The following is an 18,290-nucleotide window of genomic DNA, read 5'->3' on the forward strand; positions in this document are numbered from 1 at the left end:
AAACTGCACAAAAAAATACCCTTCCCATATTAGCTGCTTCACCAAGAGGAAAAAAAGAAATGGAACTTGTTGAATTAAATTACATTCACTTCTTTTCTCAGGCACAAAATAGGCTTGCTGAACACAGTAATTTATTAATTTTAAATGTCCCTATGCAAATGAGTTCCCTGGAATAAGATAACATCCACTTTCCTTTTTTAAAAATAATCTAGGGCTTTTTATGTTTGAGATGATGGCAAGATGTCCTAGTGCACTTCGAAAAAAAATATTGTGCTCTGTCTTTGCAGCAATGTATCGTAATTATTCAGCCTGCTGCCATAATTAATAATAGAAACCAATGAATTAAGACACTAATAATCCCCAGATGTTCAAATGGAGAACAGAATACTTTCAGTTTGTCAGCATCTATCTGTGGGCTATGCTATATATGTTGAAGCTGTCACTGAATTTTTGAAATCAAGAAACGCTTTTATTTACAACATCTGTGAATACATCTTCCTTTTTTGAGAAGACTGATTGAAATCAAGTGACTCGTTAATCATTTTCCTGCACATAACAAGACCATTTGTCTGCTCAAAACGAAACAGAACCTTTTTTTAACCCTCATTTGCTTTTTTAGTGCCTGTTGTCCACTTGTATTCACAGATGCCTTACTTGTACAGGTTGAGGCTCCTGCACACACGAGGGGGTGCTACCAAGTAGCTACTGCAATACAAGATGCAACACAACCACCAAAATAGCACCGTGATAAAAGTACAGGGTAGCAACTCTGCTCACATGTCTGGAACACCCAGCTAAACTGAAAGAAAAAAACCAGAACCTCACATGGGCCAATACGTTGCTCCAATCCAGCATTTTCTCAGTGTTCAGGTGCTCACATTAGACTCAGCTTCTCCCTGGGGTGATTGTTTCATTCAGGGAGGTAAGGCAGGCTGTTGCCTCAGCTTGTCTGACCTCCTCTACTTCTCTGCCACCCGACCTAGGCTGCCAGTAAAAGCAGTGGTCGCTGCTGTTTGATGCTGCTCTCCACACTTAATTTGAGGACATCAAGAGAAGGATGACGCACTGAGCTCTTCCTTCAGCAGCCTCATGGAGCGGCTCACTGCCGCCTGTGAATGGCACTTGCCTGCTTCCCAGTCCAGGAGACTGGAAGGTCTCCAGCTCTGTGTGTCGTCTCTGTGTCAGCTGTCCCCAAGCCATCTCTCAGTACTCTTGTGGATAAAGTACACAGGCAGAGCTCTTTAACTCAGCCACTGCGGGGGCCGGTCTTGAGGCCTGCAATCATTGCCATGGATTGTGATTTAATACAGCAGAGCTGTATTGTGGATTTACCAAAGCCCTGGGTAAAGGGGCCTTTACAGTTTGTGCTTCCTTCTTTTGTGTTAGGATTGAATAATTCTGCGTTAACCCCATTCTTAGAATAGATTAAATCCCTCTTTGTGCTAACTCAGCTAGTCTTTGTTTCTGGCATGCTGCTGCTGTTCCCTTCACTCAGATTCCCCTGTCTAAGAGAGATGCCACCAGCCCTGTGGGAGCAGCATCCCCCCTCCCTTCAGAAACCAGCCGTGTAAAGAAACAGAGTCATAGTTTATCTCCTTGCGTATGATCTCCTTAGGCAGCTCATGACAGAGCCCTTAGAGGATGAGTTAACCTTATTATTATTGTAATTCTGTGTTGAAAAAGAGTTGGTGTCAGTTTAGAGATTTGTGAGGTTCCCTCCAATTAAGCTGTGTGCCTGAAGGCAGAGGGGCGAATGCTGGATCCATCACACACTGCGCAGCATTACCGGAGCGGGTGTCACCCCTCTGTGAGAAATTCCTCCCAAGAGCTCAGCCCACAGCTTGTTTTCCCTCTCATCCACCTATCCTCTAGCTACTCATTAGTGCCAGTGCTGGAAGGGGTCAAAAATGGACAGGGGCAACCAGACCAGGGCTCCTCTCTGTGTCCTCCCTTCTGAAAAAGTATGCCTGAGAGTTTCAATTTACTGTTAATACCATATAAAACAGGGATTGAAATAACATACCAGTACGTGGATGCTAGCAGCAGAAGATATTCCTTCAGAGAAAGCAGGCATGGATCTACAGAGTAGGCAGAGGCTGCCTGGGAGGGATACTGCCAAAGGAATATCTTTGTGTTCAGCTCTATCTTTTGGGGCACAGGAGTCAGACCACTGTCCCTATTGCACAGCCCCAAGCAGCACCAACACACCATTCAACCCTTCCCGGTCTAACACACAGCAACACAGCGATATTAGTTAACTTAGTTAAGTGGTAATTAAGGAACAAAACTCCCCAACTTGACTGAGTGGCATCCTGCTGTTTCTGCTTTGTGTGCCTACTATGCAATTTCTCTATCAAAGCAGCCTGGCTAGTGCAGCACTCCAGAGTGGCTTATTTATATGTAGATGCAGCTATATGACATTTCCAAATGCCATACATTTGCATATGAAGGTTCCACTCTTTTTTCCCCACTTCAAGTAAACAGAATCTGCTGCAACTCCAAAGCAGTGCTTTCACTTACACAGAGCTGTCTGAGAACCATCCTCCTTAAGCAGCTTAAAAAAACCACCCAAACACCTGATTTTCATAATTTGGCAACCTTGACTATCAGTAGTGTCTCTGGGCAGGTCCTGTGATTTATAGCTGTACCTCTGATACCAACCTGCGTGCAGAGAGCAAAACTGCAAGACCTTAAGATTTCACATGAAATGGCTACAGATAATCTGCAATACCAATCAATATTTGCGAATAGGCCTCAGACATATGATGGAAGCTTGTGGTCACCCTAAAAAAGGCTGTGGGTCACATTCATTATAGCTATGAAGATGGTATTGATTTTTGTCACTGATTTTCCACTTGAAAATAAGAGCAGGAGCATGTTGCAAGAGCTGCTGAGGAGCTCTGAAACTGCAAACCTAACACAAAACCACAACCTTATGTAACACCAGGAAAGCCAAGTGGACATTATATATTCAGTTTTCTTGTCAAAGAAAGATAAGGCTGAAGCAGATGGTATGTGGGCAAAGTTTCAACCTGAATACATTGCCTTCTAAAAACCAACAGTGCTAGGAAAACAACCCAATTTTGTGGCACGAGGCCGATGAACACGTTACCTGCACATTGAAGAGCCACCCATTGCCAGGCCTCGAGGTATGTGCTATGGAGGAGCTGGAAGAGCTTCCTGTTGGCAATGTGTGCATGGAAAAACAAGACTCTCAACACCTCTCTTGTACCACGTAGAATGAGCAGTATGAATTATGTATAATACACAGCTTAAGTCCAGTCCTTGTTCATGTTTGTGCTGGGATGCGCAGCCAAGGGTATGTGCTGAAGGAAGTGGTCTTTGGGCACCACCAGGCAGTGTGGGAGTGCTGGTGGCAAGCAGAGTGGATGGTGGGGTCACCAGACATCAGCTGTCCTCCTCTCTCATAGCTTGGCCCTGCTCCTCAGCTCCTCCACATTGCCAGTACCTCAAGGGTGAGCAGACACCAAAGTGAGGATGAGCTGCTCCCTCGAGCCCTGGCTCTGTCTCCTGTCAGGAGACTGTGCCAGGTGCTTCCCACCTGTGACAACAGGCACAACAACTCCCAGGAGTCACTGTCACTGTGGTCGTAGCTTATGGAGCTTCACCCATGTGCCACTGCATTTCTAGAGGAACTCATCCTCCACTGCCAACTGGTAGACAGCATCAAGAATGACAAATGGGATGAGGTGCCAGAAAGCCGATAAATACTTTTGATACGGCTCTAAAAGTAGTGAAGGGATATTTGTATCCTTCTGACACTTTTTGAAGAGGAGATGGATATGCATGACCTAAGTTTTAAGACGGGTGTCAAGAATATTGATGTGTGGAGGGATCAAGATCGTTTTGTTGGTGCCGCCCCGGGGGACAGTCGTGCGACTGACAATGTCTCTGTCTCCCAGCTGTGGGTGTGCTCACAGGGGGCTCAAGGAGGGCTGAGCCTTTGGGGCCCACCCAGAAAAAAAAAAAGGATTTGTCTTGCCCACCTAGGATGGATCATTTTTCTCCATTAGGATGATGAAATGGGAGAAACGGGATGCAAGACTCTGCAACATGGCTTACACTAGGGCAGGCTGTGCTTGGCTGCTGCTGTTGTATTGCTCAGAAGGGCTATATGGGAACTGAACTGTCTAAAGACATCTTTCATAAACAGAAGGGGATAAAATATGCATATGTTCTAATGGAAGAAAATGCTAGATTGGGAAAGAGTTACAAACAACAATATTGTTGCCAATTTGTTCTGGAGGACTAGTAAAACAGGGCATCACAGTGCCCTAAATTATGGCTTTGTAACTCCTGCCAGGTTAACTCTTGCACCAAATATGATTGAGCTTGGAGTGTTTCTGGGATTACACCTGTAAACTTAATTTGGTATTCCCAACCCCTCTATGGAAATGTGTAAGTCAAATAGAGTTTTTTCTTCTTCCTTCCAATCCCTACAACAATGTAGACTCCAAAGGTCTCCAATTCACACATTCAATCCAAGTGTCCTGAAGTTGGCATCTATGCAAGTGGCTTGCAGGAATTTAAGTATTGATACAACTAGCAACCCTTCCAAATTTTAAGGACTTCACTGATAAAAATTGCTTTTAAGCATTTAAACTGTGGATTAACAAAGGATGCTTCCATGTTTGTATGGAGATTCACTTATGACCTATTTCTACCTGATCATATCCAAAGGAACATTTTACATAACACAAAGCTCCATTTTCCATCCCTCCTGGCCCCTTCAGCTCTGTGTGTGGCTTTTACTGTCACAAAGATCAGGCAGGCGATCAATGAAACAAAGCAGGAGCTTCATTTTGAGAAACTGCTGCAAATAAAAGCACACCCTAATCCAATTACCAGGCTGTCCCCTAATTTCCAGTAGGAACTCCAGGACTGAATGGATTGTTTTCCACAGAGAAGCAATGTTTGAAAAGGTCTCCGACGTACATTTAGGCCTGCCAGCAGGATGTTATGAGACTTTACTTTTTGGTTGCACACTTCAAACAAACTTGAAAAATTTCAGCTGAAAGCAAGTATGAATGGCAAAACTGTCAGAGAGGTTTGATGGAAGGCATAGAGAGAGAAAGGTTACCCAGGTACGTGACAGCGCAGACAAGTAGGTCAGGGATGTCATTTTGGCTACAAGGTGTTTCCTTCAGTCCTTTTGACAATCTCAAGGTTTTACAGCCCTAGTTTTGCACTGATTTTATATTCAGTTTTGATTACTAAAAGCAGTCTTTCTTTTTTTTTTTTCCTTTTTTTTTGGGGGCACATGTTGGTAAGATGCTGCCAAGCTAAAGTGTGACACCCATTTGGCTCCCTTCCCCCTTTTTTTTTTTTTTTCCAAGGTAGCATCTGTGCTTGTAAAAACATGCTGCCTGAGAGAATTCATCCAGGAAACCAGAGAAAGAGCTGCAGAATTTGGGGGAAGTGTGTGTGAGAAAATAGGAGACTGAAATAAAAATACTTGACTCCTATATGTGGTATTTTTGTATACTTCCTGAATCACATGCCTGGCAAATCCCTTGTGAATATCCTGGTTATTTCAGTTGCCAGAGCATGACCCTATATAGCCTGTGACTACTCAGAGATATGTCTGCTGTTGGCTAAAAGCATGGTTTCAGCTATGCTTTTCACTGCTTTTGTTCGGGCTATTCAGAAAAGTTTTGTTACGCTCAGAAACATTTTATTGGCATGTTGCAAAACCATGATCACTCCTCTGTACAAAGCAAACACTACTCTTGCTGAGGGATGAATCCTGCTTGGTTTGACTCTATTTTTAGTCACCCCTCTCCCCTGAGTCCTGCACTGTAAAACTCTGATGGCAATGGGTCCACACAGTTTACAACCTTGCTTTGTGTATCTGCTCAGTTCTGTTGTTAAAATCTTTTGTGGCTGCTGAGAGGATTGGCTTTTAGCAGACTATATGTTAGTAATTCCTACTTGGTAATCAGGATTTCAGTACTCTTCCTTTCCCATACTTGAAGCTGGAGAGATATCCCTTGCTGTTCCCAATTTTAAGTGTGGGAGGAAATGGTAAAACAATATAAAACACCACTGCAGAAAAACCTGCTATATTCCTTTACCTATTTTACCAAAGATACAGTTTCCCATCTGTCATGAAACTCTGCAATGGACGGACAAAGCTAAAATCTTTGCATCTTCTTGAGTTTGCATCAAAAGGGTTCAATCTCACCATACAAATGCAAGCTTTTTGCCTATTACTCCAATGCCAAAGGTCTATCAGGCAATAACTGACCTCTGAAATGCAGAAAGGAGACCACCCAATGCTGCAGAACATACTTTATATCTATCCATAGCCTGAAGAGATCCCTCCAGGGCGCACACTGCACTGAAGACACTGTTATGAAGCCCTCACCTCTCCTTGTCTGCTGACTGCAAAGTCTTCCAGAGGCACAATGTCCTTGAATTGACTTCCCGGAGCTCAGACTCTGCCTGCTGAAATAAGTGAACTGCAAATGGGCTCTGGTTGCCTGTCCACCTCCCATCTAACTCTTCAGGCCCCATGGCTCCCCTTGTGTGACAGGACAGAATGCAAGTGCAGAGCTTGCCCTGCTATTTCTTTCCATCAAGAACAGAACAGCTTCTCTGTGCCATAGAGGTCCTGAGACTCATCACTGGTCACACAGCCCATTTTTCCAATGTGCTTCAGCACAGCCAGAAAAGTCTATTAAGAACTTATTTTTTAAAAATAAATGAATACCTGCTTTTACTATTTTTATAAACCTGCACCTGTTATTATTGTCTTACAGAAGTGCCACAGAAGCGAGCTGTAAAGATGGCATTTGAGCAAATAAAGGGTTTGGTATTTTAACTCGGTGCTCACTCCTAAAGCTAATATTGAAAGTGGGAGAAGTTGAATGGAAAAGAAAGGGCAATTCTGGGAAATGGAAAATTTACTAAGAATAAAAATGCAGGAAAAAGCCACACAGGGAAATCTCAAAGCCATTACACTCAATGGCCATTCTCCCACCAGTAGAATTTTACCTACTGCCTCTTTAAATCTTATTCACTCTTATAACAGTATTTTAAACCAAACAGCTGACATCCTTCTGCCCAGCCAAGGCCTTTTAAATCACTGAAATGCAGGATGGAAAAAAATCCGCAGTGCCAGATGTGTCTAAAAACAGTCACAGTTCCTGTTGAGGCAATCTGCAGAGGAAAATGTTTAGTATGTATCATGCCTGACAAAACACTAATAGTTTTGATATTATAGACTAATAACAAGCTTTTCCATGGCTACTTCATTTGCAGAGCACAGAAACAGGCTACACTTCTGTTACTTGATTTTAGAACAGTGCTTTTGATTTAATCCTTTCCCATCCTAGCTGGATGGAAATACAGTTCCATTATTAAATGAAATTGTAAATTAAATACCCTGGGGAGGGGGTGTTTTTGATGTACACCTGACACAGCTTTAAACCACAGATAAAATAAGAGGGAGATTAAACCCATAGGGAGAGTTTTAATTTTTTTTTCCCTCCTGAAAAATATTTTGCCATTATGTAATGCTATCTAAAATGGCTAAGGCTGGTGAGAGCAGCAGTAGGCAAAGCAGTGCATTTCAATTCAGTGCTGATAATATTCTGGCTTGCACTGCCACTGGTTCTCTAACAGCACGTTTTGTTTACAGCTGTTGTATTTCCAAGAGAAGAGTCTCACACTAACTTAATGTTCATGGATACAAGGTAAAATGACAGCCCAAGTGTGTAAGAAGTCACCTTGCTAAGCAGGTAAATGGTGCTTTTCAAAGCTGAGTTATTAAGAGCACTTCTGCTTGCTCTTGGTGGTACAGATGTCAAGGCTGGGTTTATTCTGAATGCACAGAAATGCTTCTATGGACGGAAGCATGGGAGAAGGCACAGCTGATATTTAATGTGCTGCATCTCCCACTGCATTTCATACTTTCTCTAAACCATTTTCTATTTTTCGTAAGAAACAAATTTCTCCCACTAGTGGTCTCAGTGTCTCATACACTAAATGTCAAGAGATAACTCAAAAATTAGTTATGTTGCACTGCCTGAACAATCAGTACAAGATGTGGCTTTTAACAGATGTATTCAATGAAAAGAAGTGGAACATCAGCAAAGTAAAACTGATGTGCCAAAATATTTGTCTATTTTTTCTTTCTTTACTCAAATCTATTAAACTAGGCAAAAATTGCTACTTGTCTCCATCTAGTCTAATTCTGAAGGTCTACTAAAAATAAATACACCAGCTCCCACTTTTCTTTCCCAACCGTATTTCCTTTCATTCTACCAGACGCATTTATACTCCCGAGTCTAGGTGAAAGCCTTTGTTACCTGGAAGCTCAGGTTACCACTGCACGTGTCTAAATGATCAGATTATCTCGTGTTTGTATTGCAATTTGACATGATGATACTCTTTCTAGAAAAGATGATGTTTCAGTCAGTTCTAAGGAGCAACTTTCCTTACGGTACAACTTATTTATTACAACTGTCATACGCTTTCATCTCATGGTATTTTGATATCTAACATTTCATAAAGAATGCCAAAACATCCCATGGAACAAAATTCTGAGGAAATTCAGTTCTATGAATATTTCAAAATAATTTTTTTTTTTTTAACATTTCAGACTAGATCAAACACAAATATTTAAATGTTGATGTTTCCTAAAAACAGATATTCTAGCATCTCATTATAACTTTAACTCTCAAACACTTGGGAATGCTTTATGATTCCTAACAGCAAATTTACAGAAACTGGGCCTAAAATAGAGCTGCTAGGCATAAAAATACACTGTGGTTCTCCTTAAGGTCCATTAACTAATTCAAACTAGTGTAATGGATTGCAAACAGCTGTTGTGCACCATCTTGAACAGCATCCTTCAAGGATTACTCTTGAGATGATCAAAGTGCCTGGAACCCAGAGTAAGGATGGAAATGATGGCAAGGGAAATTTCTCCCCAAATCCAGACAGGATTAATTTTCCATCCCATTCTTTGGGGAAGACTGACAGAGTCTTGTCTCAGATACTGTTTTGTTTGTTTGTTTTTGTTTGGTTTTTTGTTTGTTTGTGTTTTTTTTTATACTCTCCCTTCTTTTGGAGGAGGCAGAGGGGTTGAGAAAGGAAAGAAGTTCATACACAGTGCTGTTATTTGATGCTGGAGGGGCCTGCAAGTAGGGGGTATCTCATCTGAGAAGTGGTGAAGATACAGTATTAACTAGGTGCTACAATGTGATTTAGTCAGCTATAAAAGGCCTTTTTTGATAACTGTAAATCCCACATGCTCTGTGCAGCCAAGAATTGTGGTGCACATTCCATATATTCAAGGCAGCTGAACAATGGCTGCAGATCATGTTGCTTTATTTCCATAAACCTATGAAAAACAAATTTTGGGAGTAGCTTTAACTAGAGCATAACAACTTAGCACGATTGCAAACCATAAAAGTGATTTTCTGAGGGTTCCTACCTTTCTTCTGGGTATCCCTTGCCTCCAGAGGTCCTATTTAGGAAGAAGGTATCTGGTTAAAGACAACTTGAGAAATCAGGCACAATTCAAGCTGTCTTGAGTTTTAGGGATCACATTTTAATGTGCAAGCAGGAAAGTGTCTTCTTTCTTTCCTGCAAGCTCTACCTCCCTTTGAGCATACTCATTCTTTCTGATGAAAATACAGACACTGAGCAGAAGACAAAAAGATCAGCAGGAACTGAAAGTCTCAGATTTGCTCATGAAGATGGGTTTCTGTGCTCCAAATAAGACCAAACATATGTAAATGATACATTATGTGTTTATGGACTGAGACACAAATGGAAGAATCTGTCAAAATACCTACGTGAACTCAGGTCTGCTCATCTCTATTGCACATACAATTTCTGTTTTTACCCACAACCTTTAAGAGAACAAAATGTTACAGAAGACTGCTTACATGATAGTACAAGGGAAAAAACAACCAGTAAGGCACACAGTCTTGGGGAAGGAGAAGGAATGGGAGCAAGTGTTTGGAGCAAGCTTTATAAATTTTGCACAGTTCTGATGGAAACCTCAGACAAAAAAAATTATACTTGCATTACAAACTCCACTTTAAACCCAAATCTTAAGGAAGCTTTACACCTGAATTCATTTTCAGGACTTAAATGCTTCAGGGATGCTGAAAACAGTAAAATAGCTTTGTCTGATTTTGTATTTTTTAAGGCTGCCCGGGCCAATACTGGTGTTACAAGTCGGAACTTGGTTTTCCTGTTTATTCCCTACAGATCAAATTCTTAGCCTGGATTTACTGAATTTTCAGGCTACCAAGCTTTAATGCAAATCAAATAGCTTTCTTTATAATGTTCACTCACAGCATTACTGAATTTGTTTATTATGGGAAGAAAGCACAAACGAATTCTGCAACTTTTCATTCACATTCGTTAGTGACTAAATTAAGGGCTAAGCTCTAAAGGCACAAATGGAAATGTTCTTCCTCCTTGAGCTACATCAGTCTAGGTAAAGAGACATCTAGCAGTTCACCTGAGACCTAATTTAAGTTTTAATGCTAACAATTACAGGTTCCATGAGCATGACACTGGGAAATCATAAGTAATGAAAAGGCACTATTTATCTCATTATAAAAGCACAAAAAACCAGAAATCCAAAAAAACAAGGTACATTTTACCAAGCTTAGAACATGCAATGCAAAGTTAGAGGAGAACTCCCATAAAAAAGTGAGGTATTCTCTAGAGGCTGGCAGATTAAATGAGCAATATTTCTCTCTCTGTTTCTCTTGTTTTTAAAATCTCCATAAGCCTGTTTTGATTTTGCATGCTCCTCAGGAAAAGACTGTTAGGAGTAAGTGCTGTTAAATCACACGGCACAGTGCTCTGGAGTGCTGCAGCCTCCTTCCTGGCAGGGGACTTGTTTGTGAGGCTATTATGTGACCTCTACGACCATGTGTCTGTCTCCTATTCCAAAAAAATTATGTAGATTTCAGCAAGATGGAGCCAAGCAGGATCTAGATGTAAATTTGAGAGAGTTCTATAGAAGAAAAGCACTTGGGGTAGCCTGTGCTGCTGTCGTGCCCATCGTGAGACAATTGCATTAATGCCCTGGTTTTTCATATTTTAGAAATAAAGCATCCAGTCCTCTTGATGACAAAGAAGAGTGCTGAAGTGTGACTTTCCACACTTCACCTTTTGAAACCCTGGAGTTAAATCACAGAAAGAAGCAGCTGCAAGTTTTCATTTAAAAAAACACTGAAGACAAGTGGAAATTTGGGGGCCAAGTGGGTAGTTGGGACTGACAATGCTGACTACTCAGACTTTAGTTCAGAAGTAGGTGGCAGTAAGATTTAATAACCTACTAGCTGGTCTCTATCTCTACTTTTTAGATTTTCTTCAGAGTATCAACATCAGTGGAGGAGCTGCAAGGCAGTGGAAGGGCTGGAGACCACCAGGTTACCAGAATATAGTGATCTCTCTCTCGCCTTTGAAAATCACTCAGAAGAATCCCAGAACAGAAACAGCTTTCTCATCTATGTGTTATAGTACTCCCTAAATTAAACTAAGTTACACACAGTTAATATTGCCAGGAAAACACTACATTACTTTCTGTGATGGTAAACTTCAGCTTGATTTTGGAAGCTTTCAGGTTCCACACAATGAACTAAGACATTTTCTCTGTTCCTCTATTGATAACTTTTCTGTCAGGAGTGCCTGGATTAGATAGGCAAAACAAGACTGGAATGCCTTCTCCACCAGACTCCATTAGGAAACTATTTTAGAAGTGGAGACTGGCTCTGTTCTTACACAGTCTTGAGTTTATGTGCCCTTCAGGCATTTGTAGACATCTACATTTCTGAACGATCAGACCTCTTAAAGAACATTCAGACATGCGGGGCACAGTATGGTCACATCTCCCAGAGGGAGATGCCCTCATTGTTTTCCTCAAGTCACAGGCCAAAAAAGTCTAAACTGCATGGCCTGACATACAATAGAGATTGCTTTTCTTCTGTACTTTGCAGACCCCACCTACCACCTTTAGTGAACTTTCATTGTGCATAAAACTTAAATATATTTTCATAAAACCTTGCAAATACATGCAAATAACAATTTCTAAATGCAAATAACAATTGCAGCAACATTTAAAAGCTTCCCATTTATTAAGAAATGTATCAGTTGTACTCTTGTTTTTCTCCTATAGGCCAGTGTGTGTGAGCACAGGTGAAGGCTGAAGTTAGACAGGGTTCATGCTGCCACAGTGCTGTCAAAATACTAAAATGTGGGGTTTTTTCCCAATTTTTAAGTGATTTGATGGAATAGCAGGAACTGTTTCTAAATAATCTGTTTAGTGTGACAACCTCTAACTTGGACTCTGCAGAATCAAAAGCCAAGCAAATCTGCATATGCAAGGATGCAATTGCCCCTCTGTTTTCACAAGGCTGCAGATGAGAAATGGTTTCTCTCTAGCTGTGACAGTGCTCAGCTCTGTGTCTCACTTGCTAATTCCATTAAGAAGAAAGGAAAGCCTGGTTCACAAAGGCAGAGCAAAACTGCACAACAGTTCATATGCCATAGCTAAACTCTGGGGCGTTATTATTCTTTACCAGTTTAGGAAATGGTTGACATAGTAGTAGACCCAAAATTTAATTTCAAGTGACAATGTCAAGTGGTTTACACTCAAAACGTAACCTACTTTGAAAATGTTACAATCTAGAGAAGGAATCTAGTCGGAAGTTCTCATACTTTAGTCCTGGGGGAAAAAAAAACCCTAAAAAATAGTCACTATAAAAGTTCAGCACTGCTGTTCTGATGCCTGGCCTCTCTCCAGGCCTGTTACAGACAATGAAGATGGCTGTGACTGAATTCGGTGGGCTCTGTATCAGGCTGTGAAGAAAGGGCTGCAGCACACCCCAGTGCTTCTCACATGTACGGGGTCAGCACACCACGGCCAGCTCTTCACAGTTCCTTTGATAAGCATGGCTTGTTCTTCCTTTCAAAGGGATTAAAGGTTAACGATGCAGAGTGGTGGGTTTTGGTAAAGTTTTAGGATAGTTTTCTTTTCTGAAACGTTGATATTACATTGTGTTTATTTTGGAGTTCAAGACTCTTGGACTTTTAAAGAGACTTGCTGAACTCTTCTTTATCCTTGGAATCTGTGATGGCTCCCATGGCCTTCATCTCACAGCCCTGTCCCAGCCAAGGGAAGATGATGTGTTGACACAGATGGATTCTGCCCTTTTTGGTAGAGCACTGGGTTTGCTTGGGCAACACAGCCATCTGCAAAATTACTTGCCCGAGCACCTCCGGTAGTGCCAGGAAGGCCCCAGTGCCAGAAAGGGGTCTGAAAAAGATCCAGTGCTGTCATGTAGATTTGAAATCCCATGGGGAAACTAGGAGGGAGAGCAGGGAACAGAGCAGCCATGAGCAGACGTGCAGCATTTTGTGCTTGTTAGCGTTTCCTGGGCACAGCGACAGCATCGGCAAGAGGGGCCACGGCACTGCCTGTGAGAGAGTCCTGGGACTACCCAACACCCCAGAAGGCACCACCTGAGGCTGCTGCCAAGGGTTAGTTTACTGCTGTCAAGGAACCCAAAAATATGGCTCGAACTGACCATTTGCAGATGCACATTTTTCACCAAAGGAGACTATTTGGGCTGAAAATGCCTTCTTCCCCCTTCCGTCAGCTTCTCTGCGCTGCTGCCATTTGGCTGCTGAGACTTGATCTAATCAATGCTCATATGGGGAGGTTTGTCTGGCCTGGAAGATGATATTATTGAATAGGTCTATCAAATTTGTCAGTGTCTTCGCTGACAATATTCATGAATATATAACATTGAAATATGGCACATCCATACTGACTTATTCTTTATAGTGCTCAAAATGGCTTGAAAAAAAAATCTCTGTAATTTGATAATGAGAAAGAATAAAATCATTACGGGTATAACTGCTAATATCCAGATCTTAAGAAGAGAATATAAATATTGTAGAACAAAAATAAATAAGCAAATGAATTAACAAGATGAAAACTCCTTGATTGCTTGGACTCTGAACGCAAAAATGCCCCTGAAACAGCCTTCTTTATGCATATAATGGGGAAATTCAAGAAAACAGTCATTACAGGACTTTTGACTCAGACACTAAATTCCAAAACATACATTACACTTAAAATGTTTAAAAATCTTCTGTCATGGAAATGGCAAGATAAAGTGCATTTTTATTGGATTTGTGGGAAAAATTGCACCCATTTATTTATTGACTAAAACCAAATAATACTGCACAAACTTGATCAAACATACTGCACAGGCAGCCAGGGCAAGTGTGGACTGGTGACCCTGGAGAGGCAGGACAGAGTCAGAGAAGGGCCCCCTACAGCTCCTCAGGTTTGCTTTGGTGAAAAAGGGGAGATTGCTTTTTGGGTGCCTCTGATATCAGTCAGGCATTTCCAGTCCTAGCATAAATCTTGCCTGCGTAAAGTAAGAGCCCTTAAAATCCAAGGCAACACAAACTTAATGCAAAGATTTATACTCCAAAGGAACGAGTCCTCTTTTGGTTTTGCAAACCGAAAGATTTGTGCTTTATTTGTAAGTATCAATGGGCTTGCAAGAACAGGAGGGAGCAAAGGCACTGATTGAACAGACGGTTTGAATAGTTCGATATGGAAAAGCTCAGCTGGGCGTTGGGACTTGTGGCTGTTTGCAAAGCTGCTGCCTTCCTGGGACCCCGCATCGAGCGTGCGGGGGTGGTTACGGAAAAACCCGCTCCACTCAGCTACCACAGTCTCTGCAAAGAGCATTTGGCACTGCTGCATTAGCATAATTGACAACATCAATTATGCCCACTGCTATTTTCTCCCCTGGGAAAGCCAGTCCATACAACTCAATGTTTTTAAAAGCACGCAGCGCTCACGGTCTTGGCGATTTTTAGTGCCATTAAATGGTAGAGAACAAAGGTATTCTCTGGGAAGCTGCGGGCTCAGGGAAATTTCTTCAGAGGCGTAGGGACTGTTACTTTTTCACACAAAACTTCCCATGATCAGGGCATCATTTCCTGTCTAAGGAGATGGGAAGGCGGGAAAAAAGTAGCACATACCACATTCCTATAATAGCCATCATTAAATGTTTCTGCAGTTGAAAGAACATGAGGATGGCACAGAGCTTCCTGTCTGGCAAACGGTGAAGCATGAATGTTCACTGAGCCTCAGTTTTATACTGCTGTCTTCCTTTTCACCAATTATTTCTGAAAGGCTGGAGTTGTTGCAGCTTTTTGATACAGCGGTTCCTTTCCCCTACGGTCCCCCGATGGGGTTACATCACAAACATTTAGGGACACTGGAGGCATGTGGATTGCCCTGCATGAACTTGCAATTTTCACCCTACATGCTGTCACTGTATGTAAAAATGAAAAATTTAAGCAAGACTAATAGGTGCACACAAAAAAACCATCAGCTGGTGCAGGCGATGGTTCACTTCAAATCAATGGATGGTACCTGATGAGACCCACCCAGGGGATACAGTCACCACCCTTGAGAAGCCCACTGGGGCCTGAGCCATAGCAGAAGCCTTGAGATGCTGCTTTCTAAGGTGCAATCATGGTGTCCTTCTGTGCCAAAGAGGTACCTACTGGACTTGATGCTGATTCAGGATGCCTCCATCACTTCCACAGCTCTAGGAGAGGGAGGTGCCCTGTCTCCTTTCCACAGGCCCCTGTCATCTCTCACAGGACCATCTGTTCCCACACTTCTTCTAACCTCTTGGCACTTGGAGACCATGCCCACTACAGAGCTGCTCCTCTGTGCTGTAGCTCTTGCCCTATTCCCTGCCCAATAACCCACTTTCCTCCAGCATTCCCTGCTTGACTCCCAACCTCTGACAACATTTTGCTGCAATTAATTTTCTTCTACCCACCATCCCTCCTCTTGAGTGTGGGCTGAAATATCATCTCTCCTAAGCCAGAGCTGTTCCCTTCCTCCTGCTCACTTGAGCTGAAGGTGCCTCCTGTGCACCCCTTCCTCCATGACTCGGCTTTCTCCTGACATCACTGTGATCTCCTCCTCCTCCTCCCTAATTCTCAACCTGCCTTTCCTCCCTTATTGTTACAACTCAGTTGTTCCATGCTTAAATGTGCAGTCTCCTCTCTAGGTGATGTGGGTCACTGCCATCCTAAAGTAAATCCACCAGACAGCAGTAGCATAGGACAGGCTGCACAACACTGAAAAGGGGCTGCAGGCCTTCATCTCGACTTGGGGATGCCAGCGCTCTCCTCAGCTGAAGAAAAAGATTTTGGCATCACAATACTATTTGGCCTTATTTCTAACTTAAATTATTTTGGCCTACTTGGCCCTATCATCTGCCTATCACAGGATACAACCTCAGCCCTCATAGCTGTTTAAGAAAACTGATAAAACTAATTGCTACCTCCCACAAAAAGGTGAGGGTAATCAAGAGTTTGGAGGAAAGACACTGAAGACTTCTCTCTCTTTGAGTGTCTCTCTCTTCACCCATGGAAGGGCTTCTTAGCAGTAGGAAATACCTGGACCAGGTGGATCCTTGATCTTTTCAAAATTCATTCCAGTATTTAACTTCCCATAGCAATTCCTACCTTCTTTGCTTCGTGCTGCAGCCATCCCCAACAGCTCACACTCCTCTGCCTCCCCGAGACATCATTTATTCAGAGCTCTATGTTTTAATCATCATGCACCGCTTTTAAGTAGGAACAGAACAATCATTTCTAAGGCCAGGTACCGCACTGTTGCAGGGACAGCACACACAGAGGGCCCGCACAGGAGATGACCACCTGAAGTTACTACTGCCCACAGGACTGTCACTGCCAGTGACGAACGTTAACACCTGTGAAACCACCAGCCGGGTCTCACCTAAGCCACGCAGCTCAGATAAACCCAGTGATCCACACCTATTCTCTCCAAATACTTTAAAAACACAGGAACATCACAAAACTGCAGCAATGAATGCATCACCTGACCCACTTTCACAAGACCTCTCCAAAGGCTTTAATTCTCAGTGCGAGCTGTGAATATTTGCATGCACATGCGCGCGCACACACACGTTCAATTTCTAAGTCAATCCTCCCAGGGAAAGGGTGTAAAAAATGTCTCCCAAACCTCACTAGTATTTACATGCTTTTAATTTCAAGCACCATATAAGGCTATTCAGCCATCATATTTTACTGCAGCATCTAAATAAATTGAAAACATTTATCACTTAACCCCCCCACATTTTTAAGAACCTTATTAACTTCATAGTTAAGGGCCGACAGGTAATATTATCTATTATGGCAACGTTTCATGGAATCACAGCTGTGCTATGCTCTGGATTTTCACTTTCTTAAACCTGTATATCATGACAAAAAGGTGCACTGATTCAATAATTTTCAATAATGTCTGCTAATTCTGGCAAATAGTTTACAATATTTATTTCCACTGTCAAAACAGGTGTTTTATGGCCGGAGTATCTGTTCATTGACAAAACTGGAAGCAACACATTTATTAAGAACAAAGAGAGTTTGTAGCAAAAGCAAAAGTAACACAAAGATAGTGTTTCCTTAAAGTAAATTGAGAAGATGAGGACACCTCACCTTAGCAAATGGAGGAGAAAAGAGACTTACACAGATCCTGCAAATTGCGATTCTCACAGGAATAGGAACCGTACCTGCATAATCTGTCCTTGCATAATGCCCATCTTCCGATTTTGTAGTTGTTGTAGTGTTATCTGTGTGAAAAGAAATGTGTTGAATTGCTTGGGGAGCCTGGACTTGATACAGCCCACAGCCCAGCTGCCAGTGCCCAGACAAAGTGAACCTTGCCTGCGTGCACGGCATCGCTGCTGGCTGCAAGGCTCTCCTGGGTCTGCCAGGTGAAAACAGCAGGATCTTTCTTCTAACAATACGTGATAACAGATTGCAGCTGGGATAAATATATCAGTCTGAGGCAGGAGTTGTCATTTCTGCTCTATTTGAAGTAATTGGGGAGTTTTAATACGTACCCTGAAATGAACTGCCACTTAGGGTGGTTAACTTTAAAGAGATTGGAATAAACTGGAATGTGCTTAATACATCTGTATACTATGGCCTTGTAACTAGATGTACTGAGGATTTATAGGTCAGAAGCTAAGGGGAAAATAGCTGTTAAGAGTCTGAGCCTCAGCAGACACTTTATTTACGGGAGCTATTTAAAGGTAAATTTTCTTCATTTTTATTTTAGAGCAAAATAGGGTTTTTAAAGTCAACTCAAGGGTTACAGGTGATGTAGTAGCCCCAGAGCTGTGCACAGAGAAGTGTGGTATTTACGGAGAAACAGAGAAAGT

The 18,290-nt window shown here is 42.1% G+C and overlaps 1 protein-coding gene across 1 annotated transcript in view; it reads right to left on the reverse strand.

The window, feature by feature from the left end:
* TMEFF2 (transmembrane protein with EGF like and two follistatin like domains 2) overlaps positions 1–18,290 on the reverse strand; it is a 128,162-nt gene that overhangs the window by 14,920 nt on the left and 94,952 nt on the right. The window contains exon 7 of the mRNA XM_064660480.1: positions 17,637–17,696. Within this exon, the coding sequence (XP_064516550.1) occupies positions 17,637–17,696 (60 nt within the window). The remainder of the gene's footprint in view (positions 1–17,636; positions 17,697–18,290) is intronic.

Source organism: Pseudopipra pipra, chromosome 7, assembly GCF_036250125.1.
Source record: "Pseudopipra pipra isolate bDixPip1 chromosome 7, bDixPip1.hap1, whole genome shotgun sequence".
Lineage (NCBI taxonomy): Eukaryota > Metazoa > Chordata > Aves > Passeriformes > Pipridae > Pseudopipra > Pseudopipra pipra.